Source organism: Tachyglossus aculeatus, unplaced genomic scaffold (genome assembly GCF_015852505.1).
Source record: "Tachyglossus aculeatus isolate mTacAcu1 unplaced genomic scaffold, mTacAcu1.pri scaffold_131_arrow_ctg1, whole genome shotgun sequence".
Lineage (NCBI taxonomy): Eukaryota > Metazoa > Chordata > Mammalia > Monotremata > Tachyglossidae > Tachyglossus > Tachyglossus aculeatus.
The window spans coordinates 912,295-934,246 of NW_024044860.1; the positions used below are offsets into that span (position 1 = coordinate 912,295).

At 48.1% G+C, this 21,952-nt stretch overlaps 1 protein-coding gene across 1 annotated transcript in view; it reads left to right on the top strand.

The window, feature by feature from the left end:
* SLC12A2 (solute carrier family 12 member 2) overlaps window positions 1-21,952 on the top strand; it is a 139,749-nt gene that overhangs the window by 31,426 nt on the left and 86,371 nt on the right. Inside the window, exons 5-11 of the mRNA XM_038742553.1 lie at window positions 8,278-8,417; window positions 15,293-15,403; window positions 15,517-15,625; window positions 19,479-19,606; window positions 19,821-19,905; window positions 21,490-21,668; window positions 21,765-21,872. Coding sequence (XP_038598481.1) covers window positions 8,278-8,417; window positions 15,293-15,403; window positions 15,517-15,625; window positions 19,479-19,606; window positions 19,821-19,905; window positions 21,490-21,668; window positions 21,765-21,872 — 860 coding nt within the window. The remainder of the gene's footprint in view (window positions 1-8,277; window positions 8,418-15,292; window positions 15,404-15,516; window positions 15,626-19,478; window positions 19,607-19,820; window positions 19,906-21,489; window positions 21,669-21,764; window positions 21,873-21,952) is intronic.

Below are 21,952 nucleotides of genomic sequence, written 5' to 3' on the forward strand. Positions count from 1 at the left end.
TAACAAATACCATCATCATCATTATTATTATTATTATCAATTAGACGGTTGATGCGCATCTAAAATGGTAGATTTTAGACTGTGAGCGGGACTTCCCAAGTGCTCAGTACAGCGCCCTGCGCACAGGAAGCGCTCAATAAATACGATTGATGACGATAGTAAGCGCCTAACAAATACCATCATCATCATTATTATTATTATTATCAATTAGACGGTTGATGCGCATCTAAAATGGTAGATTTTAGACTGTGAGCGGGACTTCCCAAGCGCTCAGTACAGTGCCCTGCCCACAGGAAGCGCTCAATAAATACGATTGATGACGATAGTAAGCGCCTAACAAATACCATCATCATCATTATTATTATTATTATCAATTAGACGGTTGATGCGCATCTAAAATGGTAGATTTTAGACTGTGAGCGGGACTTCCCAAGCGCTCAGTACAGTGCCCTGCCCACAGGAAGCGCTCAATAAATACGATTGATGACGATAGTAAGCGCCTAACAAATACCATCATCATCATTATTATTATTATTATCAATTAGACGGTTGATGCGCATCTAAAATGGTAGATTTTAGACTGTGAGCGGGACTTCCCAAGCGCTCAGTACAGCGCCCTGCCCACAGGAAGCGCTCAATAAATGCGATTGATGACGATAGTAAGCGCCTAACAAATACCATCATCATCATTATTATTATTATTATCAATTAGACGCTTGATGCGCATCTAAAATGGTAGATTTTAGACTGTGAGCGGGACTTCCCAAGTGCTCAGTACAGTGCCCTGCCCACAGGAAGCGCTCAATAAATACGATTGATGACGATAGTAAGCGCCTAACAAATACCATCATCATCATTATTATTATTATTATTAATTAGACGCTTGATGCACGTCTAAAATGGTAGATTTTAGACTGTGAGCGGGACGTCCCAAGCGCTCAGTACAGCGCCCTGCCCGCAGGAAGCGCTCAATAAATACGATTGGTGATGATAGTAAGCGCCTAACAAATACCATCATCATCATTATTATTATTATTATTACTAATTAGACGGTTGATGCGCATCTAAAATGGTCGATTTTAGACTGTGAGCGGGACTTCCCAAGCGCTCAGTACAGTGCCCTGCCCACAGGAAGCGCTCAATAAATACGATTGATGACGATAGTAAGCGCCTAACAAATACCATCATCGTTATTATTATTATTATTATTATTATTATTATTCATTAGACGGTTGATGCGCGTCTAAAATGGTAAATTTTAGACTGTGAGCGGGACTTCCCAAGCGCTCAGTACAGCGCCCTGCCCACAGGAAGCGCTCAATAAATGCGATTGATGACCATAGTAAGCGCCTAACAAATACCATCATCATCATTATTATTATTATTATTATTATTATTAATTAGACGCTTGATGCGCATCCAAAATGGTAGATTTTAGACTGTGAGCGGGACTTCCCAAGCGCTCAGTACAGTGCCCTGCGCACAGGAAGCGCTCAATAAATGCAATTGATGATGATACCAAGCGCCTAACAAATACCATCATCATTATTATTATTATTAATTAGACCGTATTATTATTATTATTAATTAGACGCTTGATGCGCGTCTAAAATGGTCGATTTTAGACTGTGAGCGGGACTTCCCAAGCGCTCAGTACAGTGCCCTGCCCACAGGAAGCGCTCAATAAATACGATTGATGACGATAGTAAGCGCCTAACAAATACCATCATTATTATTATTATTATTATTATTATTATTATTATTATTATTATCAATTAGACGCTTGATGCACGTCTAAAATGGTAGATTTTAGACTGTGAGCGGGACTTCCCAAGCGCTCAGTACAGCGCCCTGCCCACAGGAAGCGCTCAATAACTACGACTGATGACGATAGTAAGCGCCTAACAAGTACCATCATCATTATTATTATTATTATTATTCATTAGACGGTATTATTATTATTATTAATTAGACGCTTGATGCACCTCTAAAATGGTAGATTTTAGACCGTGAGCCCACTGCCGGGCAGGGACTTCCCAAGCGCTCAGTACAGTGCCCTGCGCACAGGAAGCGCTCAATAAATGCGATTGATGACGATAGTAAGCGCCTAACAAATACCATCATCATCATTATTATTATTATTATTATTAATTAGACGCTTGATGCACGTCTAAAATGGTAGATTTTAGACTGTGAGCGGGACTTCCCAAGCGCTCAGTACAGTGCCCTGCGCACAGGAAGTGCTCAATAAATGCAATTGATGATGATACCAAGCGCCTAACAAATACCATCATCATTATTATTATTATTAATTAGACCGTATTATTATTATTATTAATTAGACGCTTGATGCGCGTCTAAAATGGTCGATTTTAGACTGTGAGCGGGACTTCCCAAGCGCTCAGTACAGTGCCCTGCCCACAGGAAGCGCTCAATAAATACGATTGATGACGATAGTAAGCGCCTAACAAATACCATCATCATCATTATTATTATTATTATTATTAATTAGACGGTTGATGCGCATCTAAAATGGTCGATTTTAGACTGTGAGCGGGACTTCCCAAGCGCTCAGTACAGTGCCCTGCCCACAGGAAGCGCTCAAGAAATACGATTGATGACGATAGTAAGCGCCTAACAAATACCATCATCATCATTATTATTATTATTATTATTATTATTATTATTAATTAGACGCTTGATGCACGTCTAAAATGGTAGATTGTAGACTGTGAGCGGGACTTCCCAAGCGCTCAGTACAGTGCCCTGCCCACAGGAAGCGCTCAATAAATACGATTGATGACGATAGTAAGCGCCTAACAAATACCATCATCATCATTATTATTATTATTATTAATTAGACGCTTGATGCACGTCTAAAATGGTAGATTTTAGACTGTGAGCGGGACGTCCCAAGCGCTCAGTACAGCGCCCTGCCCGCAGGAAGCGCTCAATAAATACGATTGGTGATGATAGTAAGCGCCTAACAAATACCATCATCATCATTATTATTATTATTATTAATTAGACGGTTGATGCACATCTAAAACGGTAGATTTTAGACTGTGAGCGGGACTTCCCAAGCGCTCAGTACAGTGCCCTGCCCACAGGAAGCGCTCAATAAATATGATTGATGACGATAGTAAGCACCTAACAAATACCATCATCATTATTATTATTATTATTATTATTATTATTAATTAGACGGTTGATGCGCATCTAAAATGGTCGATTTTAGACTGTGAGCGGGACTTCCCAAGCGCTCAGTACAGTGCCCTGCGCACAGGAAGCGCTCAATGAATGCAATTGATGATGATACCAAGCGCCTAACAAATACCATCATCATTATTATTATTATTAATTAGACGGTATTATTATTATTATTAATTAGACGCTTGATGCACATGTAAAATGGTAGATTTTAGACCGTGAGCCCACTGTCGGGGCAGGGACTTCCCAAGCGCTCAGTACAGCGCCCTGCCCACAGGAAGCGCTCAATAAATGCGATTGATGACGATAGTAAGCGCCTAACAAATACCATCATCATCATTATTATTATTATTATTATTATTATTAATTAGACGCTTGATGCGCATCCAAAATGGTAGATTTTAGACTGTGAGCGGGACTTCCCAAGCGCTCAGTACAGTGCCCTGCGCGCAGGAAGCGCTCAATAAATGCAATTGATGATGATACCAAGCGCCTAACAAATACCATCATCATTATTATTATTATTAATTAGACCGTATTATTATTATTATTAATTAGACGCTTGATGCGCGTCTAAAATGGTCGATTTTAGACTGTGAGCGGGACTTCCCAAGCGCTCAGTACAGTGCCCTGCCCACAGGAAGCGCTCAATAAATACGATTGATGACGATAGTAAGCGCCTAACAAATACCATCATCATCATTATTATTATTATTATTAATTAGACGCTTGATGCGCATCTAAAATGGTCGATTTTAGACTGTGAGCGGGACTTCCCAAGCGCTCAGTACAGTGCCCTGCCCACAGGAAGCGCTCAATAAGTACAATTGATGATGATAGTAAGTGCCTAACAAATACCATCATCATCATTATTATTATTATTATTATTATTATTATTAATTAGACGGTTGATGCGCGTCTAAAATGGTAGATTTTAGACTGTGAGCGGTACTTCCCAAGCGCTCAGTACAGCGCCTTGCCCACAGGAAGCGCTCAATAAATACGATTGATGATGATAGTAAGCGCCTAACAAATACCATCATCATCATTATTATTATTATTATTAATTAGACGGTTGCTGTGCATCTAAAACGGTAGATTTTAGACTGTGAGCGGGACTTCCCAAGCGCTCAGTACAGCGCCCTGCCCACAGGAAGCGCTCAATAAATACGATTGATGATGATAGTAAGCGCCTAACAAATACCATCATCATTATTATTATTATTATTATTATCATTATTATTATTATCAATTAGACGCTTGATGCACATCTAAAATGGTAGATTTTAGACTGTGAGCGGGACTTCCCAAGCGCTCAGTACAGTGCCCTGCCCACAGGAAGCGCTCAATAAATGCGATTGATGACGATAGTAAGCGCCTAACAAATACCATCATCATCATTATTATTATTATTATTATTATTATTAATTAGACGCTTTATGCGCATCTAAAATGGTAGATTTTAGACTGTGAGCGGGACTTCCCAAGCGCTCAGTACAGTGCCCTGCGCACAGGAAGCGCTCAATGAATGCAATTGATGATGATACCAAGCGCCTAACAAATACCATCATCATTATTATTATTATTAATTAGACGGTATTATTATTATTATTAAATAGACGCTTGATGCACATGTAAAATGGTAGATTTTAGACCGTGAGCCCACTGTCGGGGCAGGGACTTCCCAAGCGCTCAGTACAGCGCCCTGCCCACAGGAAGCGCTCAATAAATGCGATTGATGACCATAGTAAGCGCCTAACAAATACCATCATCATCATTATTATTATTATTATTATTATTATTAATTAGACGCTTGATGCGCATCCAAAATGGTAGATTTTAGACTGTGAGCGGGACTTCCCAAGCGCTCAGTACAGTGCCCTGCGCACAGGAAGCGCTCAATAAAGGCAATTGATGATGATACCAAGCGCCTAACAAATACCATCATCATTATTATTATTATTAATTAGACCGTATTATTATTATTATTAATTAGACGCTTGATGCGCGTCTAAAATGGTCGATTTTAGACTGTGAGCGGGACTTCCCAAGCGCTCAGTACAGTGCCCTGCCCACAGGAAGCGCTCAATAAATACGATTGATGACGATAGTAATCGCCTAACAAATACCATCATCATCATTATTATTATTATTATCAATTAGACGGTTGATGCGCATCTAAAATGGTAGATTTTAGACTGTGAGCGGGACTTCCCAAGCGCTCAGTACAGTGCCCTGCCCACAGGAAGCGCTCAATAAATACGATTGATGACGATAGTAAGCGCCTAACAAATACCATCATCATTATTATTATTATTCTTAATTAGACGGTATTATTATTATTATTAACTAGACGCTTGATGCACGTCTAAAATGGTAGATTTTAGACTGTGAGCGGGACTTCCCAAGCGCTCAGTACAGTGCCCTGCCCACAGGAAGCGCTCAATAAATACGATTGATGATGGTAGTAAGCGCCTAACAAATACCATCATCATCATTATTATTATTATTATTAATTAGACGCTTGATGCGCATCTAAAATGGTAGATTTTAGACTGTGAGCGGGACTTCCCAAGCGCTCAGTACAGTGCCCTGCGCACAGGAAGCGCTCAATAAGTACGATCGATCGATCGATCGATTGATGGGTCGGTCATTTTTCGGGCGGAGCCGGGATTCGAACCCAAGCCCGAGCATCCCTGCCCCGGCGCTCAGCACAGCGCCCCGTGCCTCAGTTTCCCCAGCCGTCCCGCCTTTCCGGCGCCCGGCGGTCCCGAGAGCAGGCCCCTCAGCGCCCCGTGCCTCAGTTTCCCTGGCCGGCCGGCGCCCGGGGCCCCGGGGGCGTCCAGCCGGTAGGAAGCGCTCAATAAGTACGATCGATCGATTGATGGGTCGGTCATTTTTCGGGCGGAGCCGGGATTCGAACCCAAGCCTGAGCATCCCCGCCCCAGCGCTCAGCACAGCGCCCCGTGCCTCAGTTTCCCCAGCCGTCCCGCCTTTCCGGCGCCCGGCGGTCCCGAGAGCGGGCCCCTCAGCGCCCCGTGCCTCAGTTTCCCCGGCCGTCCCCCGGGGCCCCGGGGGCATCCAGCTGGTAGGAAGCGCTCAATAAGTACGATCGATCGATCGATTGATGGGTCGGTCATTTTTCGGGCGGAGCCGGGATTCGAACCCAAGCCCGAGCACCCCCGCCCCGGCGCTCAGCACAGCGCCCCGTGCCTCAGTTTCCCCGGCCGCCCCGCCTCTCCGGCGCCCGGCGGTCCCGAGAGCGGGCCCCTCGGCGCCCCGTGCCTCAGTTTCCCCACCTGGCCGGCGCCCGGCTGTTCCGAGAGCAGGCCCCTCAGCGCCCCGTGCCTCAGTTTCCCCGGCCGTCCCCCGGGGCCCCGGGGGCATCCAGCTGGTAGGAAGCGCTCAATAAGTACGATCGATCGATCGATTGATGGGTCGGTCATTTTTCGGGCGGAGCCGGGATTCGAACCCAAGCCCGAGCACCCCCGCCCCGGCGCTCAGCACAGCGCCCCGTGCCTCAGTTTCCCCGGCCGACCCGCCTTTCCGGCGCCCGGCGGTCCCGAGAGCTGGCCCCTCGGCGCCCCGTGCCTCAGTTTCCCCGGCCGGCCGGCGCCCGGGGCCCCGGGGGCGTCCAGCCGGTAGGAAGCGCTCAATAAGTACGATCGATCGATCGATCGATTGATGGGTCGGGTGAGGAAGCGACGTGGCTTGAGCCGGGATTCGAACCCAAGCCTGAGCACCCCCGCCCCGGCGCTCAGCACAACGCCCCGTGCCTCAGTTTCCCCGGCCGTCCCGCCTCTCCGGCGCCCGGCGGTCCCGAGAGCGGGCCCCTCGGCGCCCCGTGCCTCAGTTTCCCCGGCCGTCCATCCCCCGGTGCCCCGTGCCTCAGTTTCCCTGGCCGGCCGTCCCCCGGGGCCCCGGGGGCGTCCAGCCGGTAGGAAGCGCCCAATAAGTACGATCGATCGATCGATCGATTGATGGGTCGGTCATTTTTCGGGCGGAGCCGGGATTCGAGTCCAAGCCCGAGCGTCCCCGCCCCGGTGCTCAGCACAGCGCCCCGTGCCTCAGTTTCCCCGGCCGTCCCGCCTTTCCGGCTCCCAGCAGTCCCAAGAGCAGGCCCCTCAGCGCCCCGTGCCTCAGTTTCCCCGCCTGGCCAGCGCCCGGCTGTTCCGAGAGCAGGCCCCTCAGCCCCCCGTGCCTCAGTTTCCCCGGCCGGCTGTCCCCCGAGGCCCCGGGGGCGTCCAGCCGGTAGGAAGCGCTCAATAAGTACGATCGATCGATCATTTTTCGGGCGGAGCCGGGATTCGAACCCAAGCCCGAGCACCCCCGCCCCGGCGCTCAGCACAGCGCCCCGTGCATCAGTTTCCCCGGCCGTCCATCCCCCGGTGCCCCGTGCCTCAGTTTCCCCACCTGGCCGGCGCCTGACGGTTCCGAGAGCAGGCCCCTCAGCCCCCCATGCCTCAGTTTCCCCGGCCGGCCGTCCCCCGGGGCCCCGGGGGCGTCCAGCCGGTAGGAAGCGCTCAATAAGTACGATCGATCGATTGATGGGTCGGTCATTTTTCGGGCGGAGCCGGGATTCGAACCCAAGCCCGAGCATCCCCGCCCCAGCGCTCAGCACAGCGCCCCGTGCCTCAGTTTCCCCGGCCATCCCGCCTCTCCGGCTCCCGGCAGTCCCAAGAGCAGGCCCCTCAGCGCCCCGTGCCTCAGTTTCCCCGCCTGGCCAGCGCCCGGCTGTTCCGAGAGCAGGCCCCTCAGCCCCCCGTGCCTCAGTTTCCCCGGCCGGCTGTCCCCCGAGGCCCCGGGGGCGTCCAGCCGGTAGGAAGCGCTCAATAAGTACGATCGATCGATCATTTTTCGGGCGGAGCCGGGATTCGAACCCAAGCCCGAGCACCCCCGCCCCGGCGCTCAGCACAGCGCCCCGTGCCTCAGTTTCCCCGGCCGCCCCGCCTCTCCGGCGCCCGGCGGTCCCGAGCGCGGGCCCCTCGGCGCCCCGTGCCTCAGTTTCCCCGGCCCCCGGGGGCGTCCAGCGGGTAGCCGAGCGGGCCCTCTCCCCCCCCCCCACAGGAGGCGCCTACTACCTGATCTCGCGCAGCCTGGGCCCCGAGTTCGGGGGCGCCATCGGCCTCATCTTCGCCTTCGCCAACGCCGTGGCCGTCGCCATGTACGTCGTGGGCTTCGCCGAGACCGTCGTGGAGCTCCTCAAGGTCCGGGGACTGTACTGAGCGCTCGGGGAGGGGCGGCGGGGGGCGGGGGGCGGGGGGGGACCAGCTACTTGTTGGACGTTTCATTTTGCGGCGGGGGTGGGGTGGGGGCTCACGGGAGGGGAGAAGCACTGTACTGAACGCCGAGGGACGAGCGGAGGGACCAGCTACTGTTTGGACGCTCCATTTTCATCCTTCCCAAGCGCTCAGTACAGTGCTCTGCGCCCAGTAAGCGCTCAATAAGTACGATAGAATGAATGAATGCATTTTTTTGGGGGGGGGGGGAGAAGCACTGTACTGAGCGCCGAGGGACCAGCTACTGTTTGGACGCTTCTTTTTTATCCTTCCCAAGCGCTCAGTACAGTGCTCGGCGCACAGTCAACGCTCAATAAATGCGATTGAATGAATGAATGAATTTGGGGGGGGGGGTGAAGCACTGTACTGAGCACCGAGGGAGGAGCGGAGGGACGAGCTACTTGTTGGACGCTTCACTTATATCCTTCCCAAGCGCTCAGTACAGTGCTCGGCGCGCAGTAAGCGCTCAATAAATACGAGAGAATGAATGAATGAATTTGGGGGGGGGGGCACTGTACTGAGCGCCGAGGGACTCTGCACACAGTAAGCGCTCAATAAATATGACAGAATGAATGAATGAATTTCTTTGGGGGGGTGGGGGCTCATGGGGGGGGCAGAAGCACTGTACTGAGCGCCGAGGGAGGAGCGGAGGGACCAGCTACTTGTTGGACGCTTCATTTATATCCTTCCCAAGCGCTCAGTACAGTACTCTGCGCCCAGTAAGCGCTCAATAAGTACGATAGAATGAATGAATGAATTTTTTTTGGGGGGGGGTGAAGCACTGTACTGAGCGCCGAGGGACCAGCTACTGCTTGGACGCTTCCTTTTGATCCTTCCCAAGCGCTCAGTACAGTGCTCTGCGCACAGTAAGCGCTCATTAAGTACGATAGAATGAATGAATGAATTTTTGGGGGTGGGGAGAAGCACTGTACTGAGCGCTGAGGGACCAGCTACTGTTTGGACGCTCCATTTTGATCCTCCCCAAGCGCTCAGTACAGTGCTCTGCGCCCAGTAAGCGCTCAATAAATGCGATAGAATGAATGAATGATTTTTTTTGGGGGGGGAGAAGCACTGTTCTGAGCGCCGAGGGACCAGCTACTGGTTGGACGCTTCTTTTTTATCCTTCCCAAGCGCTCAGTACAGTGGTCTGCACCCAGTAAGCGCTCAATAAATACGATTGAATGAATGAATGAATGAATTGGGGGGGGGTGAAGCACTGTACTGAGCGCCGAGGGAGGAGCGGAGGGACCAGCTACTGTTTGGATGCTTCATTTTCATCCTTCCCAAGCGCTCAGTACAGTGCTCTGCGCCCAGTAAGCGCTCAATAAATACGATTGAATAAATGAATGATTTTTGGGGGGGGGGGGTGAAGCACTGTACTGAGCGCCGAGGGAGGAGCGGAGGGACCAGCTACTGTTTGGACGCTTCATTTTTGTCCTTCCCAAGCGCTCAGTACAGTGCTCTGCGCCCAGTAAGCGCTCAATAAGTATGATAGAATGAATGAATGAATTTTTTTGGGGGGGAGTAAAGCACTGTACTGAGCGCCGAGGGGGAGCGGAGGGACCAGCTACTGGTTGGACGCTTCATTTTTATCCTCCCCAAGCGCTCAGTACAGTGCTCGACGCACAGTAAGCGCTCAATAAATACGATAGAATGAATGAATGAATTGGGGGGGGAGAAGCACTGTACTGAGCGCCGAGGGACCAGCTACTGGTTGGACGCTTCATTTTTATCCTTCCCAAGCGCTCAGTACAGTGCTCTGCGTCCAGTAAGCGCTCAATAAATACGAGAGAATGAATGAATGAATTTTTTGGGGCAGTGGGGGCTCATGGGGGGGGAGAGGCACTGTACTGAGCACCGAGGGACCAGCTACTGGTTGGACGCTTCATTTTTATCCTTCCCAAGCGCTCAGTACAGCGCTCGGCACCCAGTAAGCGCTCAATAAGTACGAGAGAATGAATGAATGATTTTTTTTGGGGGGTGGGGGCTCACGGGGGGGGGGGAGAAGCACTGTACTGAGCGCCGAGGGAGGAGCGGAGGGACCAGCTACTGGTTGGACGCTTCATTTTTCTCCTTCCCAAGCGCTCAGTACAGTGCTCTGCACCCAGTAAGCGCTCAATAAATATGAGAGAATGAATGAATGAATTTTTTGGGGGGGGGTGGGGGCTCACGGGCGGGAGAAGCACTGTACTGAGCGCCGAGGGAGGAGCAGAGGGACCAGCTACTTGTTGGACGCTTCATTTATATCCTTCCCAAGCGCTTAGTACAGTGCTCTGCACCCCGTAAGCGCTCAATAAATACGATTGAATGAAGGAATAATAATAATGACGACATTTATTAAGCGCTTACTATGTGCCAAGCGCTGTTCTAAGCGCCGGGGAGGTTACAAGGTGATGGGGTGTTCCCACATAGGGTTCACAGTCTTCATCCCCATTTGACAGATGAGGGAACTGAGGCCCAGAGAGAAATCATAATAATAATGATGGCATTTATTAAGCGCTTACTATGTGCCAAGCACTGTTCTAAGCGCTGCGGGGGGATACAAGGTGATCAAGTTGTCCCACGGGGGGCTCACCGTCTTCATCCCCATTTGACAGATGAGGGAACTGAGGCCCAGAGAATAATAATACTAATAATAATGATGGCATTTATTAAGCGCTTACTATGTGCCAAGCACTGTTCTAAGCGCCGGGGAGGTCACAAGGCGATCGGGTTGTCTCCCCGGGGGGCTCACAGTCATCATCCCCATTTGACAGATGAGGGAACTGAGGCCCAGAGAATAATAATAATAATAATAATAATAATGATGGCATTTATTAAGCGCTTACTATGTGCGGATCATTATCATCTATCTCTATATTCATTCATTCATTCAGTCGTATTTATTGAGCGCTCACTGTGTGCGGAGCATTATCATCTAGCTCTCTGTAGTCATTCATTCAATCGTATTTATTGAGCGCTCACTGTGTGCAGAGCATTATCATCTTGCTCTCTATAGTCATTCATTCATTCAATCGTATTTATTGAGCGCTCAGTATGTGCGGAGCATTATCATCTAGCTCTCTACATTCATTCATTCATTCAGTCGTATTTATTGAGCACTCACTGTGTGCGGAGCATTATCACCTAGTGCTCTATATTCATTCATTCATTCAATCGTATTTATTGAGCGCTCACTGTGTGCTGAGCATTATCATCTAGCGCTCTATAGTCATTCATTAAATCGTATTTATTGAGCGCTCACTGTGCAGAGCGTTATCATCTAGCTCTCTATAGTCATTCATTCATTCAATCAATCGTATTTATTGAGCGCTCACTGTGTGCAGAGCATTAGCTCTCCATTCATTCATTCATTCAATCGTATTCATTGAGCGCTCACTGTGTGCAGAGCATTATCATCTAGCTCTCTATAGTCATTCATTCAATCGTATTTATTGAGCGCTCACTGTGTGCGGAGCATTATCATCTAGCTCTCTATAGTCATTCATTCATTCAATCAATCGTATTTATTGAGCGCTTACTGTGTGCGGAGCATTATCATCTAGCTCTCTATAGTCATTCATTCATTCAATCGTATTTATTGAGCGCTTACTGTGTGCGGAGCATTATCATCTAGCTCTCTATATTCATTCATTCATTCAGTCGTATTTATCGAGTGCTTACTGTGTGCGGAGCATTATCATCTAGCTCTCTATAGTCATTCATTCATTCAGTCATATTTATTGAGCGCTTACTGTGTGCGGAGCATTATCATCTAGCTCTTTATAGTCATTCATTCATTCAGTCGTATTTATTGAGCGCTCACTGTGCGGAGCATTATCATCTAGCTCTCTATAGTCATTCATTCATTCAATCGTATTTATTGAGCGCTTACTGTGTGCGGAGCATTATCATCTAGCGCTCTGTAGTCATTCATTCATTCAATCGTATTTATTGAGCGCTCACTGTGTGCAGAGCATTATCATCTAGCTCTCTTTAGTCATTCATTCATTCAATCGTATTGAGCGCTCACTGTGTGCAGAGCATTATCATCTAGCTCTCTATATTCATTCATTCATTCAGTCGTATTTATTGAGTGCTCACTGTGTGCGGAGCATTATCATCTATCTCTCTATATCCATTCATTCATTCAATCGTATTTATTGAGCGCTCACTGTGTGCGGAGCATTATCACTCTATATTCATTCATTCATTCAATCGTATATTGAGCGCTCACTGTGTGCGGAGCATTATCATCTAGCTCTCTATAGTCATTCATTCATTCAATCGTATTTATTGAGCGCTCACTGTGTGCAGAGCATTCTCATCTAGCTCTCTACATTCATTCATTCATTCAATCATATTTATTGAGCACTTACTGTGTGCGGAGCATTCTCATCTACCTCTCTATATTCATTCACTCATTCACTCGTATTTATTGAGCGCTCACTGTGTGCAGAGCATTATCTAGCTCTCTATAGTCATTCATTCATTCAGTTGTATTTATTGAGCGCTTACTGTGTGCAGAGCATTATCATCTAGCTCTCTGTATTCATTCATTCATTCTATCGTATTTATTGAGCGCTCACTGTGCAGAGCATTATCATCTAGCTCTCTATATTCATTCATTCATTCAATCGTATTTATTGAGCACTTACTGTGTGCGGAGCATTATCATCTAGCTCTTTATATTCATTCATTCATTTACTCGTATTTATTGAGCACTTACTGTGCAGAGCATTATCATCTAGCGCTCTGTAGTCATTCATTCATTCAATCGAATTTATTGAGCGCTCACTGTGTGCGGAGCATTATCATCTAGCTCTCTATACTCATTCATTCATTCAATCGTATTTATTGAGCGCTCACTGTGTGCGGAGCATTACCATGTAGCTGTACATTCATTCATTCAGTCTAGCTCTATATTCATTCACTCATTCATTCATTCAGTCGTATTTATTGAGCGCTCACTGTGTGCAGAGCATTATCCAGCTCTCTATAGTCATTCATTCATTCAATCGTATTTATTGAGTACTTACTGTGTGCGGAGCATTATCTTGCTCTCTATATTCATTCATTCATTCAATCGTATTTATTGAGCGCTCACTGTGTGCAGAGCATTATCATCTATCTCCCTATAGTCATTCATTCATTCAATCGTATTGAGCGCTCACTGTGTGCGGAGCATTATCATCTAGCACTCTATAGTCATTCATTCATTCAATCGTATTGAGCGCTTACTGTGTGCAGAGCATTATCATCTAGCTCTCTATAGTCATTCATTCATTCAATCGTATATATTGAGCGCTCACTGCGTGCGGAGCATTATCATCTAGCTCTCTTTAGTCATTCATTCATTCAATCGTATTTATTGAGCGCTCCCTGTGTGCAGAGCATTATCATCTAGCTCTCTATATTCATTCATTCATTCAATCGTATTTATTGAGCGCTTACTGTGTGCGGAGCATTATCACCTAGCTCTCTCTAGTCATTCATTCATTCAATCGTATTTGTTGAGCGCTCACTGTGTGCAGAGCATTATCTAGCTCCCTATAGTCATTCATTCATTCAATCGTATTTATTGAGCGCTCACTGCGTGCGGAGCATTATCATCTAGCTCTCTTTAGTCATTCATTCATTCAATCGTATTTATTGAGCACTTACTGTGTGCAGAGCATTATCACCTAGCTCTCTATAGTCATTCATTCAATCGTATTTATTGAGCGCTCACTGTGTGCGGAGCATTATCTAGCTCTCTATAGTCATTCATTCATTCAATCGTATTTATTGAGCGCTTACTGTGTGCGGAGCATTATCACCTAGCTCTCTCTAGTCATTCATTCATTCAATCGTATTTATTGAGCGCTCACTGCGTGCAGAGCATTATCATCTAGCTCTCTTTAGTCATTCATTCATTCAGTCGTATTTATTGAGCGCTCCCTGTGTGCAGAGCATTATCATCTAGCTCTCTATATTCATTCATTCATTCAATCGTATTTATTGAGCGCTTACTGCGTGCGGAGCATTATCACCTAGCTCTCTCTAGTCATTCATTCATTCAATCGTATTTGTTGAGCGCTCACTGTGTGCAGAGCATTATCTAGCTCCCTATAGTCATTCATTCATTCAATCGTATTTATTGAGCGCTCACTGCGTGCGGAGCATTATCATCTAGCTCTCTTTAGTCATTCATTCATTCAATCGTATTTATTGAGCACTTACTGTGTGCAGAGCATTATCACCTAGCTCTCTATAGTCATTCATTCAATCGTATTTATTGAGCGCTCACTGTGTGCGGAGCATTATCTAGCTCTCTATAGTCATTCATTCATTCAATCGTATTTATTGAGCGCTTGCCGTGTGCGGAGCATTATCTAGCTCTCTATAGTCATTCATTCATTCAATCGTATTTATTGAGCGCTCACTGTGTGCGGAGCATTATCTAGCACTCTATATTCATTCATTCAATCGTATTTATTGAGCGCTTGCCGTGTGCGGAGCACTGTACTAAGCGCTTGGGAAGTCCAAGTTTCAATCAGTGTACTTCCCCGGCACTTCCTGTGTGTACCTATTCCTTCATCCGCTCATCCAGTGATACGTACTAAGCGCTTCCTGCACGCGCAGCGCTCCGCTGAGCGCCCGGGCGACGGCGTCATTCATTCAGTCGTATTTATTGAGCGCTTCCGGTGGGCAGAGCGCTGTACTGAGCGCTCGGGAAGGCCAAGTCGGCGATATGGAGAGGCGGTGTAGACGGGGGAGCGGCAGAACACGTGGGCGGGTGTGGCCGCGTGTTGCGGACACGTGTGCGGTCGCGTGTGCGGCAGGACCACGGGCTGCTGATGCTGGATGAGGTGAACGACATCCGCGTCATCGGGGCGGTGACCGTCGTCCTGCTGCTCGCCATCTCCGTGGCCGGCATGGAGTGGGAGGCCAAGGTCGGGGGTCGCGGTGGCGGGGGGGGGGGGGCGGGGGCGGCCCCCCGGGGGGGGAAATCGAGGCCCGCCGGGGGTCACCGGCGGGAGGGGGTGTCACGGCCTCTCGAACCCAGGCCCAGATCGTCCTCCTGGTCATCCTCCTCCTCGCCATCGCCAACTTCCTGGTGGGCACCTTCATCCCCCTGGACGCCAAGAAACCCAAGGGCTTCTTCGGGTACCGAGGTACGCGGGGGGGGGCTACGCGGGCCTCGCGCATGTATCCAGTCGTCTTCGTTGAGCGCCTCCGGGGTGCGGGGCGCTGTGCTAAGCGCTGGGGAAGTGCGTTTATTGAGCGGAATTCATTCATTCATTCATTTCATTCCATCGGATTTATTGAGTGGAATTCATTCATTCATTCACGCCATCGTATTTATTGAGCGGGATTCATTCATTCATCCATTCACTCATTCCACCGTATGTATTGAGCGGGATTCATTCGTTCATTCATTTCATTCCATCGTATTTATTGAGCAGAATTTATTCATTTCATTCCATCGTATTTATCGAGTAGAATTCATTCATTCATTTCATTCCATCGGTTTTATTGAGCGGAATTCATTCATTTCATTCCATCGTATTTATTGGGCAGAATTCATTCATTTCATTCCATCGTGTTTATTGAGCAGAATTCATTCATTCCACTGTATTTATGGAATGGAGTTCATTCATTCATTCATTCATTTCACTCCACCGTATTTATTGAGTAGAATTCATTCATTTCATTCCATCGTATTTACTGAGCGGAATTCATTCATTCATTTCATTCCATCGTATTTATTGAGCGGAATTCATTCATTCATTCATTTCATTCCATCGTATTTATTGAGCGGAATTCATTCATTCATTTCATTCCATCGTATTTATTGAGTGGAATTCATTCACTCATTCCACTGTATTCATTGAATGGAATTCATTCATTCGTCCATTTCATTCCACCGTATTTATTGAGCAGAATTCATTCATTCATTCATTTCATTCCATTGTATTTATTGAGCGGAATTCATTCATTCATTCATCCGTATTTTTTGAGCGGAATTAATTCATTCGTTTCATTCCACCATATTTATTGAGTGGAATTCATTCATTCATTCCACCATATTTATTGAGCGGAATTCATCCATTCATCCATTTCATTCCGTGTATTTGAGTGGAATTCATTCATTCATTCATTCCATCGTATGTATTGAGTGGAATTCATTCATTCATCCATTTCATTCTATCGTATGTATTGAGTGGAATTCAGTGGAATTCATTCTTTCCACCGTATTTATTGAGCGGAATTCATTCATTCATTTCATTTCATTCTATCATATACGTTGAGTAGAATTCATTCATTCATTCCACCATATTTATTGAGCGGAATTCATTCATTTCATTCCACCGTATTTATTGAGTGGAATTCATTCATTCATTCACTTCATTCCATCGTATTTATTGAGCGGAATTCATTCATTCATTCATTCCTCCCACTGTATTTATTGAGCACTTCCCCATCGTATTTATTGAGCGCTTCCTGTGTGCAGAGCACTGCATTAAGCGCTTGGGAAGTCCAAGTCGGCATCATCTAGAGCCGGTCCCTCCCCGACAACGGGTTCCCAGTCTAGAAGGGGGAGACGGACGACAAAACTAAACACGTGGACGGGTGTCAAGTCACTCATTCATTCAATCGTATTTATTGAGCACTTACTGTGTGCAGAGCACTGTACTAGGCGCTTGAGAAGTCCAAGTTGGCAACATCTAGAGACGGTCCCTACCCAACAGCGGGCTCGCAGTCTAGAAGGGGGAGACAGACAATGAAACAAAGCATATTAACAGGATAAAATAAATAGAATAAATATGTACAAATAAAATAGAGTAATAAATACGTACAAACATATATATATCATTCATTCAATTGTATCTATTGAGCGCTTAACAAAGGCTAGAAGGGGGAGACACAACGAAACAAAACATATTAGCAATAAAATAAATAGAATAAATATGTACAAATAAAATAGAGTAATAAATACGTACAAACATATATACAATCATTCATTCATTCATTCAATCGTATCTATTGAGCGCTTAGCAAAATAAATGGAATAAATATGTACTAAGCGCTTGGGAAGTCCAAGTCGGCAACATCTAGAGACGGTCCCTACCCAACAGCGGGCTCGCAGTCTTGAAGGGGGAGACAGACGACAAAACAAAACATATTAACAGGATAAAATAAATAGAATAAATATGTACAAATAGAGTAATAAATACGTACAAACCTATATACATCATTCATTCATTCATTCAATTGTACCTATCGAGCGCTTAACGAAACAGGCTAGAAGGGGACGACACAGCGAAACAAAACATATTAACAGAATAAAATAAATAGAATAAATATGTACAAATAAAATAGAGTAATACGTACAAACATATATACATCATTCATTCATTCATTCAATCGTATCTATTGAGCGCTTAACAAAATAAATGGAATAAGTATGTACTAAGTGCTTGGGAAGTCCAAGTTGGCAACATCTAGAGATGGTCCCTACCCAACAGCGGGCTCGCAGTCTAGAAGGGGGCGACAGACAACGAAACAAAACATATTCACAAAATAAAATAAATAGAATGAATATGTACAAGTAAAATAGAGTAATAAATACATACAAACATACATACATCATTCATTCATTCATTCAATTGTATCTATCGAGCGCTTAACAAAGCAGGCTAGAAGTGGGAGACACAACGAAACAAAACATATTAAGATTAAATAAATAGAATAAATATGTACAAATAAAATAGAGTAATAAATACGTACAAGCATATATACATCATTCATTCATTCAATTGTATCTATCGAGCGCTTAATGAAACAGGCTAGAAGGGGGAGACACAACGAAACAAAACATATTAACAAGATAAATAGAATAAATATGTACAAATAAAATAGAGTAATAAATACGTACAAACATATATACATCATTCATTCATTCATTCAATCGTATCTATTGAGCGCTTAACAAAATAAATGGAATAAATATGTACTAAGCGCTTGGGAAGTCCAAGTCGGCAACATCTAGAGACGGTCCCTACCCAACAGTGGGCTCACAGTCTAAAAGGGGGAGACAGAGAACAAAACTAAACATATTAACAAAATAAAATAAATAGAATAAATATGTACAAATAAAATAGAGTAGTAAATACGTACAAACATATATACATCATTCATTCATTCATTCAATTGTATCTATTGAGTGCTTAATGAAACAGGCTAGAAGAGGGAGACACAACGAAACAAAACATATTAACAATAAAGTAAATAGAATAAATATGTACAAATAAAATAGAGTAATAAATACGTACAAACATATATGCATCATTCATTCATTCATTCATTCAATTGTATCTATCGAGCGCTTAACAGAACAGGCTAGAAGGGGGAGACACAACGAAACAAAACATTAGCAGAATGAAATAAATAGAATAAATACGTGCAAATAAAATAGAGTAATAAATATGTACAAACATATACATCATTCATTCAATCGTATCTATTGAGCGCTTAGCAAAATAAATGGAATAAATATGTACTAAGCGCTTGGGAAGTCCAAGTTGGCAACATCTAGGTCCCTACCCAACAGCGGGCTCACAGTCTAGAAGGGGGAGACGGAGAACAAAACTAAACGTATTAACAAAATAAAATAAATAGAATAAATATGTACAAATAAAATAGAGTAACAATAGGTGCTGTGGGGAGGGGAAGGAGGTAAGGTGGGACTATATATGTTGCCAACTTGGACTTCCCAAGCGCTTAGTACAGTGCCCTGCACACCGTAAGCGCTCAATAAATACGATTGATGATGATGACGATGGAGAGGGGGAGGACAAATAGGACTGGAGCTGAAGGCGCGTCATTAACACGGTCGTCAGTGGGTACCAGTAAAATAGAGCGACGCGTGTGCAAATCCGTGTTTTATGGGGGGGAAACCGAGGCACCGGGCGCGCCGTCGGGAGTGGGGCGGGATGTTTTACGTGTCCCTCCCTCTCCCGGCAGCGGAGATCTTCGCGGAGAACCTGGGCCCGGATTTCCGGGACGGCGAATCCTTCTTCTCCGTCTTCGCCATCTTCTTCCCCGCCGCCACGGGCATCCTGGCCGGGGCCAACATCTCCGGGGACCTCGCCGTGAGTGTGTGACCCCTGACCCCGTGACCTCTGACCCCGCGACCCCCGACCCCCCGGGGACGACACCGACCGCCGGGACTCCAGCCGGGGTCCGGCGTCCCCGGGGGCCCCGGCGTCCCCGGGGGCCCCGGCTGTCGGCGACCCCCGTGACCCCTGACCCCCGTGACCCCTGACCCCCTGACCCCTGACCCCTGACCCTCCGTCCTCCCCCCAGGACCCTCAGTCGGCCATCCCCAAGGGGACCCTGTTGGCCATCCTCATCACCACCGTCGTCTACATCGGCATCGCCGTGTCCGTGGGTGAGGGGCCCGGGGCGGGAGGGAGGGGTCTTCCCTTCGCCCCCTTCTCCTCCTCCTCCTCCTCCCCTTCCTCCTCTCTTCCCCCTCCCCCCTCCTCTTCCTCCTCCTCCTCTCCCCTCTCCTTCATCTCCATTCCCGTCTCCCCTCTCCCTGTCCTCCACCTTTTCCCCATCTCCTCTTCTTCCTCCTTGTCTTCTCCTCTTTCTCTTTTCTTCCTCCTCCTACTTTCTCCTCCTCTTCTTCCTCCTCCTCCTCCTCTTCTGCTCTCCCCTCCTCTCCTCCTCCTCTTCCTCTTATCTTCCTCTTCTCCTCATCACTTCCTCCTCTTCCCCCTCCTCTCCTCCTCCTCCTCCTTCTCCTCCTCCTCCCCTTCATCTCCATTCCCTCCTCCTCCTTTTCACTTCCTCCTCCTCCTCTTCCCCCTTCTCTTCCTCTTCCCCCTCCCTTCCTCCTCCTCCTCTTCCCCCTCCTCTCATCCTCCTCTCCTTCATCTCCATTCCTCCCTCCTTCTCTTCTTCTCCACCTCTTCACTTCCTCCTCCTCTTCCTCAGCTCCTCCTGCTCCTCTCCTCTTCCTTCCCCACTTCCTCCTCCTCCCCCTCCTTCCTCCTCTTCTTCTCCTTCCTCCTCCTCCTCTTCTGCTCTCCCCCTCCTCTCCTCCTCCTGTTCCTCTTATCATCTTCCTCTTCTCCTCATCACTTCGTCCTCTTCATTTCCTCTTCCCCCTCCTCTCCTCCTCCTCCTCTTCATCTCCATTCCTTCCTCCTCCTCTTCTACTCCTCTACATCTCCTCCTCCTCTTCTCCTCCTCCTCTTTACTTCCTCCACCTCTTCCCTTCCTCCTCCTCTTCCCTTCCTCCTCCTCTTCCTCGTATCCTCCTGCTCCTCTCCTCTTCCTTCACCCCTCTCTTCCTCCTCTCCTCCTTCTCCTCCCCTCTTCCTCTTCCTTCCCCCTTCTCTTCCTCCTCTCCTCCTCCCCTCTTCCTTCCCCCTCTCTTCCTCCTCCTCTTCCTTCCCCCTCTTCCTCCTCTCCTCTTCCTCTTTCTCTTCCTCTTCCTCCTTCTCTTCCTCCTCCTTCTCTTCCTCCTCCTCCCCCTCCTCCTTCCCTCCTCCTCCTCCTTCTCTTCCTCCTCCTCCCCTCCTCCTCCTCCTTCTCTTCCTCCTCCTCCTCTTCCTCCTCCTCCTCCTCTCCTCTCCCTCCTCCTCTCCTCTTCCTCTTCCTCCCCCCTTCCTCTTCTCCTCTTCCTCCTCCCCCTCCTCTCCCTCATCTCCATTCCTTCCTCCTCTCCCCTCTTCCTGTCCTTTTCCCCATCCCTTCTTCCTCCTTGCCTCCTCCTCCTCCTCCTCTTTTCCTCCTCCCCCTGCTTCCTCTTCTTCTCCCTCCTCCTCTTCCTCTTCTCCTCCTCCCCCCCCCCCCCACGGCCCAGTGCTCCCGCGCCCGCGTGTGCATCAATCCGCGTCCCACGGGGCGGCGGGGACTGGCGGGATGGATGTGCGTGCGAGCGAGCGAGTGCGTCGGAGGGGGACGGGGGCCCCGTGATGGACGCCTCCCGGGCCCCCCCCCCCCCCCCGAACCCCGGGCGCAGGGTCTTGCGTGGTGCGCGAAGCCACGGGGAGCCCCAACGACACCGTCGCCGCCGCCGCCGCCGGGCCGGGCCCCGGCCCCAACTGCACCGCCGCCGCCGCCGCCGCCTGCGGCCTCGGGTTCGACTTCTCCGCCTGCCAACGCCAGCCCTGCTCCTACGGCCTGCTCCACAACTTCCAGGTGCCTTTCCCGGACCCCCCCCCCCCCCGGTCCCTGTCCCCGTCCCAATCCCGGCGGGCTTCCCGACGACCGCCCGCCCCGCATCCCCGTGGCCAGGTGATGAGCACCGTGTCCGGCTTCGCCCCGCTGATCTCGGCGGGCATCTTCTCCGCCACCCTGTCGTCCGCCCTGGCCTCGCTGGTCAGCGCTCCCAAGATCTTCCAGGTGCGGACGGGCGCGGGCGGCCGGCGCCGGGGGGGAAACTGAGGCCGGGCGGATGCTGACCGTCCCCTCCCCGTCCCGGC